The following is an 18,624-nucleotide window of genomic DNA, read 5'->3' on the forward strand; positions in this document are numbered from 1 at the left end:
TCAAAAACATCATAACTAATAAGGAATAGACTATTTTCTACACTGGTTTTGAGGCTCTCTCCAAAACGCTGAGTTTTGATGGGCGTGACGCACTGGAGACTTGTAAGTAAACGCCCACGCCTAGGATTGGATAAGATTTGCATATTTAATGAGCTTAAGCTCCCCTGTCAGTTCACGAGGGAGTAGAGAGTTTGAGGGAGAAGCAGCAACCAGAATGATTCTCTCCCGTTAACATATAAGCGGTGTTTTGATGCACAGTGACGCAAGTATGAAGCTCAGGACCGTTTGCTGAGCCTGGTTTCTATAAAAGCTTTTCTTTGATGAACAAGGAAGTTCCCTTTCAGTCGGTCACGTTCGACGTACGTCGGAACTGAACCGACGAATTGGGTCAGTTCCGACGTACGTCTCTGTTCCCTTCTTCAGGGAACGAGGGTTACATACGTAACCGAGACGTTTTCAGCTCTGAAACTTACAGGATATTCTTATATTACCCTGACTTTTTATATATAGTAAAAGCTCAAGGGAAAGTTGATTTCTCAATGAATCACCCCTTTAAAACATTTGTAGACCATATTAAAAAAGAGCAAAAATCTTTGGAAGGCTGTGATTATACATTTGGTGTTTATCAATAGAGTACGAGCAGTTGAAGCATCTTCCCGTGATTGTCGCTGCAGTGATGATCTTTTACTGTAATCAAAAATGCATTGGTTTCATTCACTACTAATTGCGTTAATTATTTCGTATTTGTACACACAGGAGAATTTCTTATGAAAAATCTCCGCCTAATTCACAACATTGATCTTAATCTTGTTCTAATGTTAGTGACTTTGGAGTATTCTAAATGAGCGGCCGCGTGTACAGGGTTAGTCATTTGCACAAAACGATCTCTAAACCATCCCGATATAAGGGCTTTCGCACAACCTTTCCTTTACAGCCTTTCATCACTCTCGTCAAACATGCTGCTCTCTGCAGATCCTCGAGCAATGCCAAGTGTCATTCTCAGAACCAGTTCAAACTACTTGTATACAGACCCAGATTACAGACCACTCAGATGTATATATGTGTATATCTGTGTTATTCAGATCAATCTCACAGCTGAAGCTATATATATATTTCACTGTATATGAAGTATATTTAAGATGAAATTAAATGATATTATTTATTTAATGTATAATACATAATTGATAATGATATAATTTAATATAATAAATATATAGTTGAAATATAACTTCTTAACATGATTATAAGAGAACAGAAAAGTGCTTTTTGCTTCCTTTTTTTAATTTATTTATTTATAATTTCACAAAAAAAGGAAAAGACCCATTCTTTTATTCTTTCTCTATTTCTATAACACCCTAACCATTAATGTCTCCTATGATCAGATGGGTGGTCATGAAAATCCTTTGAATACTATTTTGTTCTTTCTTTGCTCTTGATTGCATGTAATGTTCACGATGAAGGAGACATGTTATAATGAGGTCATTGGAAGACATTCCCATTGATGTTATAAGCGTAGCTGGTCAAATCTTGCACCATATGATTTCCTTTGAGCAGATTTCTCAATTTTCTTTTAGCTTTCTGATATGTGACACACTCTTGGGATATCTGCTGAGAGTACAGGAACAACTTGTTCTTTTTTTTAACTTTTCACAAGGGTCATCCAAGCAGTCGGTGATCGTTTAACCTTGCTGGAATGAGGGCCACGGAACAGGAAGGATATCATGCAAGAGCGGCTACTAATTTTCAGTTTTGAGAGTATATGTCTGATTGGAAACGAGAACTTTAGAGCTTTCATACTGGCCCTCTTTCAGAATTGCGCCACACTTGGGGGACTTTGGCATATTTTATAAAATGCAAACCAATATTTGCTGTCAGATCCACATTAAGCCTCCGGGCTCTGGGTTTTTTAATGCTTTTATTCACTGCAGAAACATAAGACGAAAGTGGAGCAGTGTTCAGACCCCCCGAAATGATTAAAACAATGAAAGACACTTAATGAAGATGAGGATTCTCTTTGAACCTCTGCCTCCCTGCCTGCGGGACCCGATGCACACCTAAACTATTGCATCTACGATTTCCAGATTTCCAAGCGCAAATGTTCAAAAAGTCAATGCAGACAATGCTGGTTTTAAGCTAGATCCATACATAATTACATGATCTAGCAATTCATTAATCGAATGAATCCAAACTAATCACGTTTATCAATATTTGCTGAGAAAATCTTCAAAATGGAAATCATTTAAATACATATTGTGGTAAAGGATTAAATCATGAATAAATCAGTGAATATACTCTATTGTTCAAAAGTCTTATGCTCACCAAGGCTGCATTTCATTTATATGATCAGTGATACAATAAAAAAGTAATATTGTGAAAGAAATATTATAATTTACTTTTATAAATTTTAATATATTTAAAGTGTAGTTTATTCCTGTGATGGCAAAGCTGAATTTTCAGTATTATTACTCCAGTCTTCAGTGTCACATGTTCTTTCAGAAATCATTCTAATATGCTGACTTGCTGCTCACTCTCTCTTACACACACACACACACACACACACACACACACACACACACACACACACACACACACACACACACACACATATATACATACACTATATATACAGTAAGGAAAATAAGTATTTGAACAACCTGATTTTTCCCAGGTGTGTCTTGTTTGCCAATCACCCCTTGTGTATAAATTCCCCTTAGGCTGTCAGAAATTGCCCCATATACCCTTAAATAGGACACTATTTAAAGGAACAGCCATTTGTGGTGGTGTCCGAGACCATAGAGTGCATTACTGACTGCACTCATTCAGTCCAGTAATAAGTGTACAACTGATGTGTGCTTAGCGGCTAGAAAATACCCATAATTGCACTGTGAGAGTCGTGCGCCAAATGTATTCCCACGTAATATAATACAGGTATACATTCATTTTTAATTGATCATTAAATTGTTTATTTGTGTTTTATACATGCTAGTTTCCATGAGAGTTCAATATAAATCTTCTCATTACTACTGGAGCTGCTAGTTTGCTAAATTTCAAATGATTATTATACAGCAAGCACAAACTTTGCAATAGCGTCAGCCCTTCTGGCACACTCAGTGTCCTCACTCATTTTCATTCATTCACTTTATGAATCCTCACTCGTTTTCATTCATTCACATTACTTTAGTTACTATAGTGGGGTAATGTAGGGAATAGTGAATGAGGGTACGGGGCGATTTCGAACACAGCACCAGTGTTTTTAATGTTCTTTGCCTGGTGTTGTCTTTAGTGGATGTATCGTGTAAGTTGTTTTCAGTTCAGTCTGTGTTACAGAAACGAGGAAGAGGAGGAACCAAGTGCAGTATAGTCATTCACAATAACAAGAAAACATCCAAGCAACAGTAGAAAAGGCAAAAACCAGAGTAAATCCAAACTAGGGTCAAAACAGAACTGAAAACAGCTCAAACTATATATCCACTAAGGACAAGACCAGACAAAGAACAATCAGGAACAACTGAAGAAAAACTTCAAAGGAATGCAAAACGTGGCACAAAACAGGAAAAAGCATAAGTCATCTCTTTTTTTTTCACGATCCTTTGAGATGTTTTCTAACATTCTACATTTTTCACTGTACACTTTTGATTAACATAATGTGTCGTTGCTGAATGAATATATTAATTTCTTTACAAAAAGTACCTTTATATTATTAAAATATTTGATTTTCAATTTATTATACTTTAAATGATCATTTATTTCTGTAATGCAAAGCTGAATTTTCAGGATCATTCCTCCAGTCTTCAGTGTCACATGATCCTTCAGAAATCATTCTATTATTCTGATTTATTATGTTGGAAACACTTCTGCTGCCTAATATATTTGAAGACAAAAAGGTTAAAAATAACTGCATTTATTCAAAATAAAAACATATTTTCAAATAATATGAATATCCTTTACTATCATGCTGTATCAATTTAACACATCCTTGCTGAATAAAATTATTGATTTGTTTCAAAAAAAGAAAGAACAAAAATGACTGACCCCAAATTGCTGACCAGTAGTGTATATTGTTGTTACAAAATATTTATATTTTTAAAACATTTATTTATTTTTACTTTTTACTTTTTATTCATCAAAGTATTATTTAAAAAAAATATTGCAGGTTATGAAAAAATATTAAGCAGCAGATCTGTTTCCAACTTTGAAAATGAATCATCATATTAGAATGATTTCTGAAGGATCATGTGACACTGAAGACTGGAGGAATGATGCTGAAATTCAGCTTTGCATTACAGAAATAAATGATCATTTAAAGTATAATAAATTGAAAACAAATTGAAATATTTTAAATTGTAATAATATATCACAATATTACATTTTTTCTGTATTTTTGATCAAATAAATGCAGGCTTGATGAGCTATATATATATAATTGTTAATTTATAAAACAAACATTTTCCTTTTTTTTTTCTTCTCCATATTATTGAACATTTATGATATTACTTATTCCACCAGTAGGTGCCAACAATATATTTATAGATGATTACATCAGAATTAATGCATATTTTCAGTTTAGTTTTGATTCAGTGTTTTGATTCAGAATCTGAATTATGTGTGTGAGACGAGCACTGTTGAACATCTAGTGTGTTTATATAGACTATATTATACATACCAATATGAAATAGCTGACAATGGCAGGAATGCTTGCCTCATCTTCCCGGCAAAAAGTTTGTAACGAAGTTAGATTATGTCAGGGTTTGCTGGTCAATCATAAAACATATTCAGGCATGTCAGCATGTTACCTTGCTCTGAGGCTAATGGACATCTGAACATTTTTGACACTGAACAGAGCATCATAACTCATGACGATGTACACACCCTGTTATGGTTATTTTTCGCATATCAGCCATACAAAAAATGACACAGAAAGCAGGCATGCCAGAGGCATATCCTCTTCTGCTCTACCACTAGAGGATTTACATGTTTAAAATGTCTCTCACTTTAAATTCTTATCTTCTCACTAGTTTTTTTTTGTTTTCCTACGCATCTTCTGCATTTATATAACTCATAACTGGAGCTCCAAAGGGAAGTTGTACCACAGTGTACTGTGCATGTTTGCATATTTTAATTTACAGTTGTCTTCCTGAAGTCATTTGAGCCTCCATAATGATGTGCAAGAATACAGTAAAAGCAGTACTATTGTGAAATATTACATATTTTGTATTTATTCCCGTGATGGCAAAGCTGAATTTTCAGGATCATTACTCCAGTCTTCAGTGTCACATGATCCTTTAGAAATGATTTGCTGATGTAGAGCTCAATAATTAATCGATTAGCCAGCACTAATTTTATGTCATCGTATAAGTGGAGTTCTGTGCTGTAAATATTTTTGGAGTGCATTTGGAGGATTTGAATTGTTATACACACTGAGATGTGGCTGAGTACATAAGGAGTGCAGCCTATTTGGCGACACCAGGTGCATGCTGGGGGAAAAAAAATATTCTTAACTTGTATGATGTGTAAAGATGAATGGATTTATTTGCACTCGTGCTTTCCTGTTTTATTAGCAATCCTTCATTAGGAAGTCAATGACTTCCATCTGTGTTCACAGAGTTTAAAAAAATATAAGTGACAGATGAATAAATCATAGGAAATTTGAAATGGGTAAATAACAAATGCCGCCCCTTATGAAAGTGCACATGTCAGCTCTCAGAGACGGTTTGTTTGTCACCAAGCAGAAGACAGCTGTAACAAAGTGTTAGCTGGGACACTTAAGGAATCACGCATACAAACATTCCCACAGGGATGACTTGCTGCATAACATTTGTCAGCTCAGGAGACACTTTCTCACACAATCCCGTTGCCTTAACTGGTTGATATGGCCAGAAGTAAACTCCGGGTATATTTCCCAAGATACAGGATAGAGATTCTGTCCAGGTAGAAAAATGTCATGTTTCTAAAATCTGACAAATACTGCCTTTCAGAAAGTATGTGGAGGTGGGAAGGCATTAAGGCACATCTGAATGTTTATACAGTATCATCTCTGACCTACACAAACTAAGGTTCAATGAGGTTCTATAATAGAATCCTAGGGTTATTGACCAAATTCTAAAGAACCCTTAATGCCGAAAAGTTTTTGTTTTTTAGGAGAATGTCTTAATATATGTCTTAGTATAATACAGGTTATTTTGATTTTGTCTAGTGATATAGTATGTTTACTTAATGAAATATAACTGAATTACAATTAAAACAAAATCTATTAAAATGATATAGGAAGCGCCTAAGAGCCCTTTAAGACTCTATCTTTCTAAGGGTTTAGGCATCAGTTTCATGCTTATTTAAAGGATTAGTTCACTTTAAAATGAAAATTAGCCCATGATTTACTCACTCTCAAGCCATCCTTGGTGTATATTACATTCTTCTTTAAGACAAACACAGAGTTAAATAAATATCCTGGCTCTCTCAAGCTTAATAATGATGCCAACGAGTTTGAAGCTCAAAAAAGTGCATCCATCCATTATAAACGTCCTACACACGGCTCCTGGGGGTTAAATGAAGGCCTTCTGAAGCAAACTGATGGGTTTTTGTAAGAAATATATCCATATTTAAATCTTTATAAAGAAAAAAATGTAGCTTCCGCCAGACCGCCTTCCGTATTCAACTTCCGAAGAAAGTATAATGTCTCTCGCAGTTCAAAACGCTTGCGCTACATTTGACAGCATACGTCATGGCAGTTACGTTTTGTTTTTGTTTTTTCATAAGTAGTCAGAAGCTAGATATTTTTCTTACAAAAACCCCTTGATTCGCTTCAGAAGGCCTTTATTAACACCCCGGAGCCCTGTGGAGTATGTTTATGATGGATGGATGCACTTTTTTGAGCTTCACATTATAAAGCGTGGAATTGTCAGGATATTTATTATTATAACTCTGATTGTGTTCATCAGAAAGATGAAAGTCATATGGGATGGCTTGAGGTTGAGTGAATCATGGGAAAATGTTATATGTTATATTAAATGTTATAATTTGAAAGTGAACAAATTATTAAAGGAAATATTTGCATGTGTTATGCATTTTAACAGCAAAATCTAAAGTGAATGGTGCATTTGAGGCGTTTCCCACACTATTAGAAGAAAAGGTTATATAGGCTATATAGAACCTTAAAAGGGTCTATCGGCGCTACGTAGTTGGAACCCCTAAAAGGTTCACTGCAAAAAAAAAAAGGCTTTTCTTACTTAGTATTTTTGTCTTGTTTCTAGTCCAAACATCTAAACATTTTTAAAACAAAAAGCATTTACTAGACAATCAAAAGTAATTGTCTTATTTTGGGGGAAAATAGGGGGAACAAAATTTTGTGAAGAAAATAATTTTTTTTTTTTAGAAAACATAAAATACATAAAACTGCCAAAAGGGTTCTTTCTTGTCATTATAGAACCCTTTTAGCATAAAAGGGTCTTTGGAGTATACTCAACTACTTCTATATATAACCTTTTAAGGGTTCCAAATACATAGCGCCAATAGAACCTTTTCTTCTAAGAGTGCATGTTTTATGTTAAGAGTGCATGTTTTGCTAATGGGTATTCTTTAAGCTACCAAAAAGCTATAGTACTCTCAGCTCCATTTAACATATTGTACCATGTCTATGTCAGATTAGCAGAAAATGTGAAAAAAGTTCTGTCTATAGGTATCTCACGAGATCTCTTGTTCGCCTGTAGCACTTTCTCTGTCTCCCTCTCTGTAGTCTTTCACTCTGGCCTTGTGATTCTAAATGAGCCCTGACGTATTGAGACAGGTGAGGGTATAAGGGAACAGAGTGAAAAAAAGACAATTCATTAAGAGAGCAAGCCATTCGCAGATGCCATTGTGGCAGCAGTGAAGGTAGTTTGCATAAATGTGCTTTTCTGTCGGATGGTATGGCTTATAAACAGCATGCAAGTGTGTGTCCTCGCTGAATAGTTAAAAAATGAATAATGTTTGAACAGTATATATGGGGTCAGTAAGATGTCAGTATTATTTTTATTATTTTTTATTATTCATTCAGTTCAATTCAGCAAGGACACATTACATTTATCAAAATGTCAGAAAATATTTATATTTTACATAAATGCTTTTGAACTTTCTATTCATTAAAGATTCCTGGAAAAGTATCACTGTTTCCAATATAAAAATAGTAAGCAGCATAAACGTTCAACGTTTATAATAATAATAATACTAATAAGTTTCTTGAGCAACATATTAGAATGTTTTCTGAAGGATCATGTGACTGAAGTTTGGTTCCGCAATTACTTTATTAATAGAGAACAATTTGTTTACTTCAATGGTTTCTTTTCTAAAACTTCTAAAATTTCATTTGGGGTTCCTCAGGGTTCTATTTTAGGTCCTTTATTGTTTCTAATTTATATAAATGATTTATTCCTTTGTTGTAATCATTTCTTACCCTTATTATTTGCTGATGACACCAATCTCATTGCAGTGCACGAGGATTTTGTCACCCTGAACAAACATGTTAATGACGAGTTAAAAATATTATCAAATTGGTTTCGTACTAACAGGCTAACGCTCAATGTCAAAAAAAGTCATTTTATGATATTTCACAATATCAATAAATTTTATCCCAAAGAACATGCTTGTATAGAAATTGATGGAGCTCCAGTTATTCAAGTGGCTTCAACAAAATTTCTCGGTGTCCTGATTGACGAAGGTTTAACTTGGTCCAAACATGTTGATCTAGTTTGTACAAGATCCTCTAAAATGTTAAATATTTTAAGAATCATTTTACCTTCAATTCACTCATCTGCTCATTTAACACTTTATTATAGTTTTTTATTCCCCTTTATTAATTATTGCAACATTGTCTGGGGTGCTACTTTTCCCACTTATCTCGCAAAAATTTCGAAAATTCAGAAGAAGTTCTTGCGTATGATTTCCAACTAAATATGATTTCCAACTTTCTAAATATGCTCCTTCTGCACCTCTGTTTCTTAGATTCAAGATTCTTCCAATTGAGAAAGTCAATCTTTATTTATCATGCATATTTATTCATAAGTTTATTTATAAGAGAGAAGACCTTCCACCAACATTACAACACTTTTTTACTTTCATTTCAGATACTCATATCCATCAAACAAGGCATAGAGAAATAAATCTTGTTTTACCATTCTCTAGAACTTCAGGTCATAAAACTGACCTCAGTTTTAGGGGTCCTCAATTATGGAGTAAATTAAGTTTGTCCCTAAGATCTATGTCATCTTTATTCGTCTTTAAAAAAACAGTTGAAAGATCTTTTAACTTTACTATGACAGTCTTTTGTCTTAGTTTCCTGCAGTATATTTCATATGCTGCTCTTCTCCTTTGATCCTCCTTTACCATTACCCTTCAACATCTGTAACCTTAAGTTAAAAGGATAATCAGGCTTCTGAAAATGTGTTTTTCACCTTTTTTTTAATTTTTTATTCAACTTATTTGTCTGCGTGTCTTTTCTGTCTTTTTTGTTTTTTCATGTAAGTGGAGTGGAACTCTGTATAAACCCAATTGGGCTTCGTTCCACCCCTTGTACTGTATCCATGTGATATCCGTGCAGAAAAAAAAGAAAAAAAAAGAAGAAGACTGAAATAATGATGCTGACAGTTGTTGCCATCACAAGAATACATTCTTTTAAAATATTTTCATGTAGAAAACATCCAATGTTAAAGTGCAATTATATTTCACAATATTACTGTTTATTGTATTTTTGATGAAAAATTCATTAAGTGTAAAAAGATGAGATGAAAGTATTTTTTTTATTATGATTATTATATTATTTTTATTTGTGTACGCTGTGCAAATGCTTATTAGAGCATGTATGAATTGTAGAGAGAGAGGATTTACTGTAAAGAGAGATGAGAGAGAAATTTAATGAATATAAGCAAGTCATATAAATGGTTATCCTGGGTATACAGATACATTAACCTTACAAGTGACTTTTAAATTCTAAAACCTTGATGGGAAATAAATGTAATAAATAATGATAATAGTAATAATAATAAATAAATACATTGTGTCCCGAAGTATAAGCTATGTCTTTTTTTTTTCTTCTTTCAGAAATTGACCAGGGTGGGTGTGGAGACCCTGGAATTCCAGCCTATGGCAAGAGGGAAGGCACAGGCTTCCGACATGGAGATAAACTATATTTTGAGTGCCTTCCAGCCTTTGAGCTGGTGGGAAAAAAGAACATTACCTGCCAGAAAAATAATCAGTGGTCAGCCAAGAAGCCAAGCTGTGTGTGTAAGTGACAGACCTTACCCAAATACTACATTCCAACCACACCCACATGATCGCACTTGAGAGGATGGTGCACCGTTATTACTGTCTGAGCACGTCAAAAAGTGAATCTAATAGCTGTGTCTTTAGCACAGTATGTTCCCGCTGTTGCTTCCTCTCAGTGGCTGAGCCATTAAATCAACTGTAATTCAAGTTTAAGCCAAAGTGACAGTTCATTTAATACATTTAGTTGCTTTATCTAGTGTATCAGTGTCTTATAATGAAGTTAGCGCATTAAACTGAACTGAAGAAAACTAATTCGAGAAGTTGGTAAATTATTTGTAAAAATGAAAGCAGCTGATGGCCTTGTTTGCTAAGTATAGAGAACATTGTTTGTGGCATTAGTTTTTAGTGTCAAAGCGCACAATGTTGTTTGGCAGTTAATGCTTGTCCAACTTGTTTTGATATTATTGTTCTTTCTCTATTATTTGGATTCATGTATGCCATCAATTTGACTGTAGTCATTTATCACACTAATGGCTACCAACTTATTACATCAATGGAAATGCAGTTGACTCACAACTTTGCACTCTGAGCTAATAATAATGTCATAAAATAGCAGAAACAAAGTCGTTCATATGAGGTGGAACCGTAACGATCCGTCTTCAGTCCACCACTGAGCTCATTTTCATTCTCCCCGTGGCTATTTAGCGATGCTTATTGCCCTCTCAGCTTTGTCCCAAATCCTAAAAAATGAGTTAATGCCTGCGAATAATCCCAGCAGATAAACACTCTTTTTCTCTGCAACATCTTTAGTCATTATCTTTTGCAATAAGCATGATCACAGTATGCGCACAAAGGCATCTTGCACCTAATATTTATTCATTTTGCCATTATTTTATCTCCTTACTTGGTGCGCTTTGCGGGCTACGTGAGTAAGAAAAACACTGTAGTTCTTCATGAAGGTAGGCCCTGTTTATATAAAGGCGATTTGAGTGTAGTCTTCGACTTGGTTAGACAAACAGTCCCACCCCAAACCATTGGTTGATACAATGTTGCTGTGTCAGGTTACTCGGGATGGGCCAACAGTCCGAAATCACCCCCTACACCCTTAAATAGGGCACTTTTTGAGGGGACAGCCATTTGTAGTGGTATCTGAAATCATAGTGGATATAACTGAGTTCACACGTTTTAAATGATTATTAAACAGCAAGAACAAATTATGCCAAATCGGCAGCCCTTCTTACGCACTCAGACAGTGTCCGAATTCACTCTCTTTTTTTAATTTACTCCTTCAAGTGGACTATATTTGTGGAGTTATGTAATAGAAAGTGGATAAGTGTATTGAGCATTTTGTGAGCTGATGCTTGAAACAGACAGTGAGGAGATTTAGATGCTCCATACGGTGTGGAAATAAACTTTATCATTGCTGAAGTGTGCGACATGAACCGCGACATGAACATGAAGTGAACATGAACCACAAGCATATTCAAGCAATAGCCAGCATGTATTAGTTCTCAGCTAATTTTTGTCCTGTGTGACTCGTGTGTTTTGAATAATGATATGCACTGAGCGCTCTCTTCTCACCAGTAGACACGCCTCTTACCTGCTGATTGGCTACAAGTGCACTCGGCTACAAGTGCACTCGGCCCGAGTCCGTTTTTTAAAATGGTTTTCAAATAACACTAACCCCACCTTTGACATTAAATTAAGAAAATCACCTTTAAGAGAAACTATTACAAAAAAACAAAACGAGAGTGAACATTTAAAAAATGGTCTGTTCTCAAGCTCTTGAAGGGTCTTTCTCTTTAAAGATCCTGCTATTGCAACATGCACATCCTCAAAGCTGTAATTTTCCCTCTCCTGTCTCTTGCTGTATTGTTTAAGCAAAAACAAATGACCTCCCTATGCATTGTGAATCGATTTTAGCTTCAGTGGCAGTTTTAATCTCCAGTTCGCCTCGCAGCTTGACGCACAACGCCACCTGTGTTAAACAGTTGCTTGTTTTATCTCTTTGTCCCTTTCTCAGTTTCATGTTTTTTCAACTTCACAACTCCATCTGGGGTCCTGCTATCTCCAAACTACCCTCAAGAGTACGGCAACAACATGCACTGCGTGTGGCTGATCATCGCCAAACCAGAGAGCCGCATCAACTTAGCCTTCAACGACCTGAGCATGGAGAAACAATTTGACTTCCTGTCCATTAAAGACGGCGGCAAGGCAGAGTCGCCGATTCTCGGCACCTTTTCTGGAGATGTGTTGCCGTCACCGATCACTACCAGCGGCCATGTGGCCCGACTAGAATTTCTGACTGATCATACGTATACAGACCGTGGCTTCAACATCACTTTCACCAGTAGGTTTTAAAGACAGCTCTATATTCGTGACTTTTCTTTCTTTTCTTCTTTTTTTTTTTCTTTTTTTTTTTTTTGCTTGTGGTAAAAATAAATCAATTATTCAAGTTATTTTGGGCAACCCTGTTCATACTTGTTTAAGTCTAACATCACATTGATGTTGGAGACCAAAAAATCATTTTAAGATGTATAATAGATAACAATCATGTTTAGATGTTTGTCAGTGGTAGCATGCACTACATTTTAAAAGTGTCTGGAAGTTAAAACAGTTCAGAAGTTGTTTTGTTATACGAGATGAATTAAGAAAGTTTTATTTCCCCTCTTGGGAGAATTGTCTGTATATTGCAACTGGATATCTGTCGTCCTTCAGTAATCACTATTCACGGGGCATAGCGTATGGCAGTGGAGTTGATAGATGCTTGAGTATCCATGTGAGGAAGAACAAGAGCCACAGATTTAATTAGAATTTATTCCCAAATACATATATAATTAAATAAAGCCACAGTTAATTGAAGCTGTCGGGAGGTGATCCCACATGGTTTGACTCCCCTATGTGCCGTATTTTTGGGGGAGTGGGAGGGATGCTTCAATTATTCATGTTAATTAAGGAGATGACAAACTCCATTGAAGGGCTTGTTGGCACATGATGGTGATGGATTGCACACACAATCATGGTTTGAGATCCTTCTTGAGTCAACGGGTTTATCATGAAGGAATTCATGACCATTGCCTGACTAGAAACAATGAGCTGTAATAAGTTTGTTTGATTTACAAGGTGATCTATGACGGTGTCAGTTGACGGCAGTGGGATGTGTTTGGCTGACGCTTTTATCCAAAAGGATACATTTTGTCTTTTTTCTTGATCCCGGGAATCAAACCCTTGACCTTGGTGGTGTTAGAGTTACGCTGGAATGAACAGATTTGCTGGAGAGATTTTGTCTGCTGATAATACATCTTCTCTGAAGTCCTATCGATGGGTACTGAGTAGCTCCAAGCTTCCCACTGAAGCAAGAAACTTGAGGAGGCACATAAATCAATATTTTGTTCTAACTAAAACGAATTAGAGTAGTTATACAGCTGAAATAATAAGCCGTGCAGTTTTCAGTTCAGTGGGCATATTGAAAACTCCTCCTTTAATTTATATGGGGCCTTGTAAAAGTTGTCCATTCGTAAAAACCAACTGTTTTTAACAAAGTGTGGACAGGCACTGGACAGGGATAAAAAATAAATAAAATAAAAAACACAATACAATAAATAAAGTGCTATTGTTGCTGTGCCCAGCTTTTTGTCCCTTTAGGTCAGAGTTAGCATGCAGTTCTCTTATGTGTTTCATCGTTTTCCCCCCTCCAGCGTTTCGGCACAATGAATGTCCCGACCCTGGCGTTCCAGTAAACGGAAAGCGCTTTGGTGAGAGTCTACAGCTTGGCAGCTCCATCTCTTTCCTGTGTGAGGAGGGGTTCATGAAGACCCACGGATCTCAGACGGTCTCCTGCATTCTCAAAGATGGAAATGTTGTGTGGGACAATGCTGTGCCACGTTGTGAAGGTATGCCCCCTCTCTAATAAATATCCTCATTTCATAAGTCTTTTCCTAAAAAAATAAATAAATGTTGTACTTCAACTTCAACAAATAGCACTTTACTGAACCCTTCAGAGATGTATTCAAGTTTGTTTGTTTTTTTCATAAAGTACATTCAGAAACCAACTGTTATGTGTTCAAGTATGAACTATCTGGATTCTTACAAGAACATAAAACACTTCCTTTCATTTAATGAAATGCACTGCTGTATGCTACAAATCATTGTATGACATTTGTCAAGCAATGCCTTTTATAGATGTCCTTCAGTACACTGAGTGGAGAGATGAGATCATCCGCTTTCCATTGAACACATTCTGCTTCCAGATTTTGCATTTTGGGAATAACACTCACTGACTTTCCAGTTTTTTGTATTAAATTATCCAGGCTCATCTGCTATCACTAAGCCTAACAAGTTAATTTGTCCTTTTGAATATTCTCGGTTAAATAGATAATGTTTAACTCTCTTCTTGCAGTAACATTATGTCAGTGATGCTCGTCAGGTAAATGAGTGAAACACACACAAAAAACAAATTTTTATCAACTCAGATGTCATTAATAGTGGTTCACTTCCACGTTTTAGTACGATTGCGTTCACATCAGCAGCGTACCGGAGTTCACGTGATCCGAACCCCAGACCACCTCTTCGGACTCAGGTACGGTTCGCGGGTGCGCACCCGAGTTCGGAAGACCGCATTCATATCATCCAAACGAACCGAACACTGACGTCAATCGAGCCCGGGTGCGCACCAAAAGTGCTAGTGTGAAAGCACCCTAAATCTACGTGTTGTCTTTTGTTCTTTAGCGCCATGTGGTGGAAACCTGAAGGCTTCTAGCGGCATCATTCTTTCCCCGGGCTGGCCTGAGCTTTATAAAGAAGCCCTCAATTGTGAGTGGATTATCGAGGCCCTGCCAGGATATCCTATTAAGATCATCTTTGACAAGTACGTACAAGACTTCTCTTTCTCTTTTCTGAACTGCCATGTTGTTCTAATAAGCCTCCCTGTTTCATTTCCCCTTCTATCTTTCATTCTATTGGTTATCATCATTTCATAAATAGGTCACTATTGCACCGCAGATATACTATCTATCACTATAGACTTCAAATAAGAGGATCCAGCTATTCATTTTCCTGACTATAAAAGGGATTCATTCAAAATCAATATTAGTATATTTTTCCTCAACCTATATGGAACGACTTCATCCAGAGAATACATGCTTGTTGAACAGTTAAACCATGGGCATCAAATTGTTGTTTTGTTTTGGTTCCTGAGGCATCCGTGTGTGTGTGTGTGTGTGTGTGTGTGTGTGTGTGTGTGTGTGTGTGTGTGTGTGTGTGTGTGTGTGTGTGTGTGCGTGCGTGCGTGCGTGTGCGTGTGCGTGTGCGCACACATGTTTTTCTATCCCGGTGTGAACTTCAACCTTAAGTTTTGAGAGTTGTGGACACAATCTCCCTACAAAGATGGCAAAATCCAAAAACATTGTCCTTGTGAGGACATTTTTGGTCCCCATAAGGAAAGAAGGCTAATAAATCAGAATAGATTATGTTTTTTGGAAATAGAGTAGAATATACATTGTTTGTACAGTATAAAAGTCATTATGAAAATGGAAAGTCCCCATAAAACATGCAAACCATGTGTGTTTGCATCTTCTATCAGTTGTTGTTAAGAAACTGTTTCAGGTGAGGCTGGCGGGAGAGCTGATGTTTCCTATCTGACTGTGAGTACAGAAAGCAGCAGGGCTTTAGTGGGCCACACCTGCTGGAAACTCACACAACACATGCCACTATAGAGTGAGCTGGGTTTTCAGTTCAAGTTTTCAGTTTGAATGATGTGGATTGTCTCTATTGTAGCTACAATATGTGATATCCTGCTGGAATTCAAGCGAGTAGTACTGTGATGAATCCATGTAGTCTCACTTTGTGGTGAAGCTGTCATGCTGATGCATAGCACTGTTCTGATCAACAGATTTCGGACAGAGGTCAACTATGATGTTCTAGAGGTACGGGATGGACGCTATCCTTCTTCCCCTTTGATTGGCAGTTACCAGGGTACACAGGTCCCGCAGTTCCTCATCAGCACCTCAAACTTCCTCTACCTGCTCTTCACCACCGACAAGAGCCACTCCGACATCGGCTTCCGCATCCGATATGAGAGTATGATGGTCTACTATTGTATATTTTACTGTTTTGATCTGAAAACAGTCATGGCATAAATTCCAGGAATTTTGATAACACATTTTTCATTTAAGTTTTCTGTTCAAGTAATGTTTACTACCTTCAAACCTTAAATCGAAGCGGCTACAATTACAAAAACCCATTGCTAAAAAGTTATACCTCTCTTTCAGGTTTAAGGGCTATAAAAATAGCTTTGTCAATAATTATTGTATAACTATACAATGGTATCAAGTAGTCTTTAATGCACTTTGTTAAAAAAAGCGCACATGATACTGTAGAATATCACACAACTATTAATTAAAGTAAAATGTGATAAGTGTGATTTGTTCAAAGTGTTTTACAATGCTGAAAACTTTATCAAAGCATACTAGTTATATAAGGCTTGATATTATCTGCACTTGAGTGCATTTCATGGCTGCAATTACAAGGATCTGATAGCACAGATACCTGTGAATGCTTGTAGCAATAAAGACATTATTATAAATAATAGGCACATGCTCTTTACTATGCAGCGATTTTAAATTAAGTCCTGTAATTATGATATAATAGGTTGGTGATTATGCTATGAGATGATTTCAGTCATGCACAAACACGACACATGCAACATTACACTGTACATGAGTGCACGAGACTGCAGAATTAACGCTGTCACAGTGTTGAACTGAAACATGCTGGTGTGACTCATGTTTGTAACCTTTTCTTTTTGTGTATCTATAAATCCCAGTTCATCCTAAATTATTGAGTAACTCGATCAACTCGAGCAGAAAGTGCTGTTGACTTTTCAATGATCTGAATAAGCAGAATAATTCCATAAACTTGTTGGTGGCTTAAAGTTTGGCTTAAAACTGTATTAAAATATACTATACTATTTTGTCGACAAATAAATAAAAACTAAAATCATTCATTTTAAATGTGAATTTTGCCATCAAAACATAATGTACAACATGAAAATGGATATTGAGATTTTAAGATTATATTTGTGTTAATAAATTAGTATTTTTAAATAAGTGAGCTGGACCCACTTTATATTAGGTTGCCTTAACTACTATGTACTAACATTGTAATTAATAATTTGATGCAGTGCACTTATTGTGTACATACATGTTTTTACATTGTACTTACATTTAAAAAAAAATAATGCATGCAATTATATCTGTAATTAATTTCTGTAGTTACATTTGTAATCACATAGTTGGCACTTCCCTTACACCTAACCCTACCCTTAAACTTACCCACACCACCACACCTGTCCCTAACGCTATCTGTATCCCACCTCAATATCAGCAGAGGTGCTTTGCAATACAATTTGAACACAGTAAGTACATTGTACTTATTTTTTATGTAAGTACACAGTACTTAAGCCCACCTAATATAAAGTGGGGCCAGTGAGCTTTAGATGACATTGGCATATTGGTCTGATAAATGCATAAGTAAGATGATATTATCACTGTTTTTCCCATTTATTTTTGTCTCTCCTCCTTTCAAGCCTTGCAACTCCAGTCGGACCATTGTGTTGATCCTGGAATCCCAGTCAACGGTCAGCGCCATGGGAATGATTTTTATGTTGGAGCATTGGTGACATTTAGTTGTGAAGCAGGATACACTCTCAGTGACCACGAGCCCCTCGAGTGTGAACCCAACTTCCAGTGGAGTCGCCCCCTGCCCAGCTGTGATGGTACGGTCCACTTTTTACTTAAGGACACATTAAGGTACAGGTCATTTATTCAAACAGAGATATCGCTCCCAGACTGGAAAGGCCTTTACGGTTTGAAGCTACCCTTTACGCTCCCTTCTCCTATTTCACTAGGCTTTGAATATTTAAGGCCATTATTGATTTTTCCCCTTGGGTAATGATAGGAATAATTTGCCTCCATATGTTGATGTCCTTCGGAAGGACACTTCCTGTAACGTTTGTTTTAGCAGGATGGAGCTCAGCTTTTTGACAAATAGTCTTTATCTTTTTATCTTTCCTCTAGCACTATGTGGAGGGTATATTCAGGGTAACAGCGGCACTATTCTGTCCCCTGGGTTTCCTGACTTCTACCCCCATAACCTCAACTGTACCTGGATGATTGAGACTTCACATGGTAAAGGTGAGATCGCTTTTTGAACAGGGTTCTTTCTTTGACAGCAGTAGACACGCAGTCTACTAAGCCAGCAGCCACATCTCCCTATAGCCCAGAACTGGTTTCCCACTGCAGCTTAGCAGGGTTGAGCCTGGTCAGTATTTGAATGGGAGGCCTCCTGGGTAAACTAGGTTGCGGCTGGAAGAGGTGTTAGTGAGGCCAGCAG

General features: G+C 36.5%; 1 protein-coding gene across 3 annotated transcripts in view; it reads left to right on the forward strand.

Annotated features, from left to right (window-relative positions):
* csmd2 (CUB and Sushi multiple domains 2) overlaps positions 1–18,624 on the forward strand; it is a 367,226-nt gene that overhangs the window by 218,148 nt on the left and 130,454 nt on the right. For all 3 annotated transcript variants that reach the window (XM_067426365.1, XM_067426366.1, XM_067426367.1), the window contains 7 exons: positions 10,069–10,251; positions 12,257–12,583; positions 13,932–14,126; positions 14,962–15,100; positions 16,124–16,311; positions 17,819–18,007; positions 18,309–18,425. In XM_067426365.1, coding sequence (XP_067282466.1) covers positions 10,069–10,251; positions 12,257–12,583; positions 13,932–14,126; positions 14,962–15,100; positions 16,124–16,311; positions 17,819–18,007; positions 18,309–18,425 — 1,338 coding nt within the window. The remainder of the gene's footprint in view (positions 1–10,068; positions 10,252–12,256; positions 12,584–13,931; positions 14,127–14,961; positions 15,101–16,123; positions 16,312–17,818; positions 18,008–18,308; positions 18,426–18,624) is intronic.

The sequence above is a fragment of the Pseudorasbora parva genome, chromosome 19 (assembly GCF_024679245.1).
Source record: "Pseudorasbora parva isolate DD20220531a chromosome 19, ASM2467924v1, whole genome shotgun sequence".
Classification (NCBI taxonomy): Eukaryota; Metazoa; Chordata; class Actinopteri; order Cypriniformes; family Gobionidae; genus Pseudorasbora; species Pseudorasbora parva.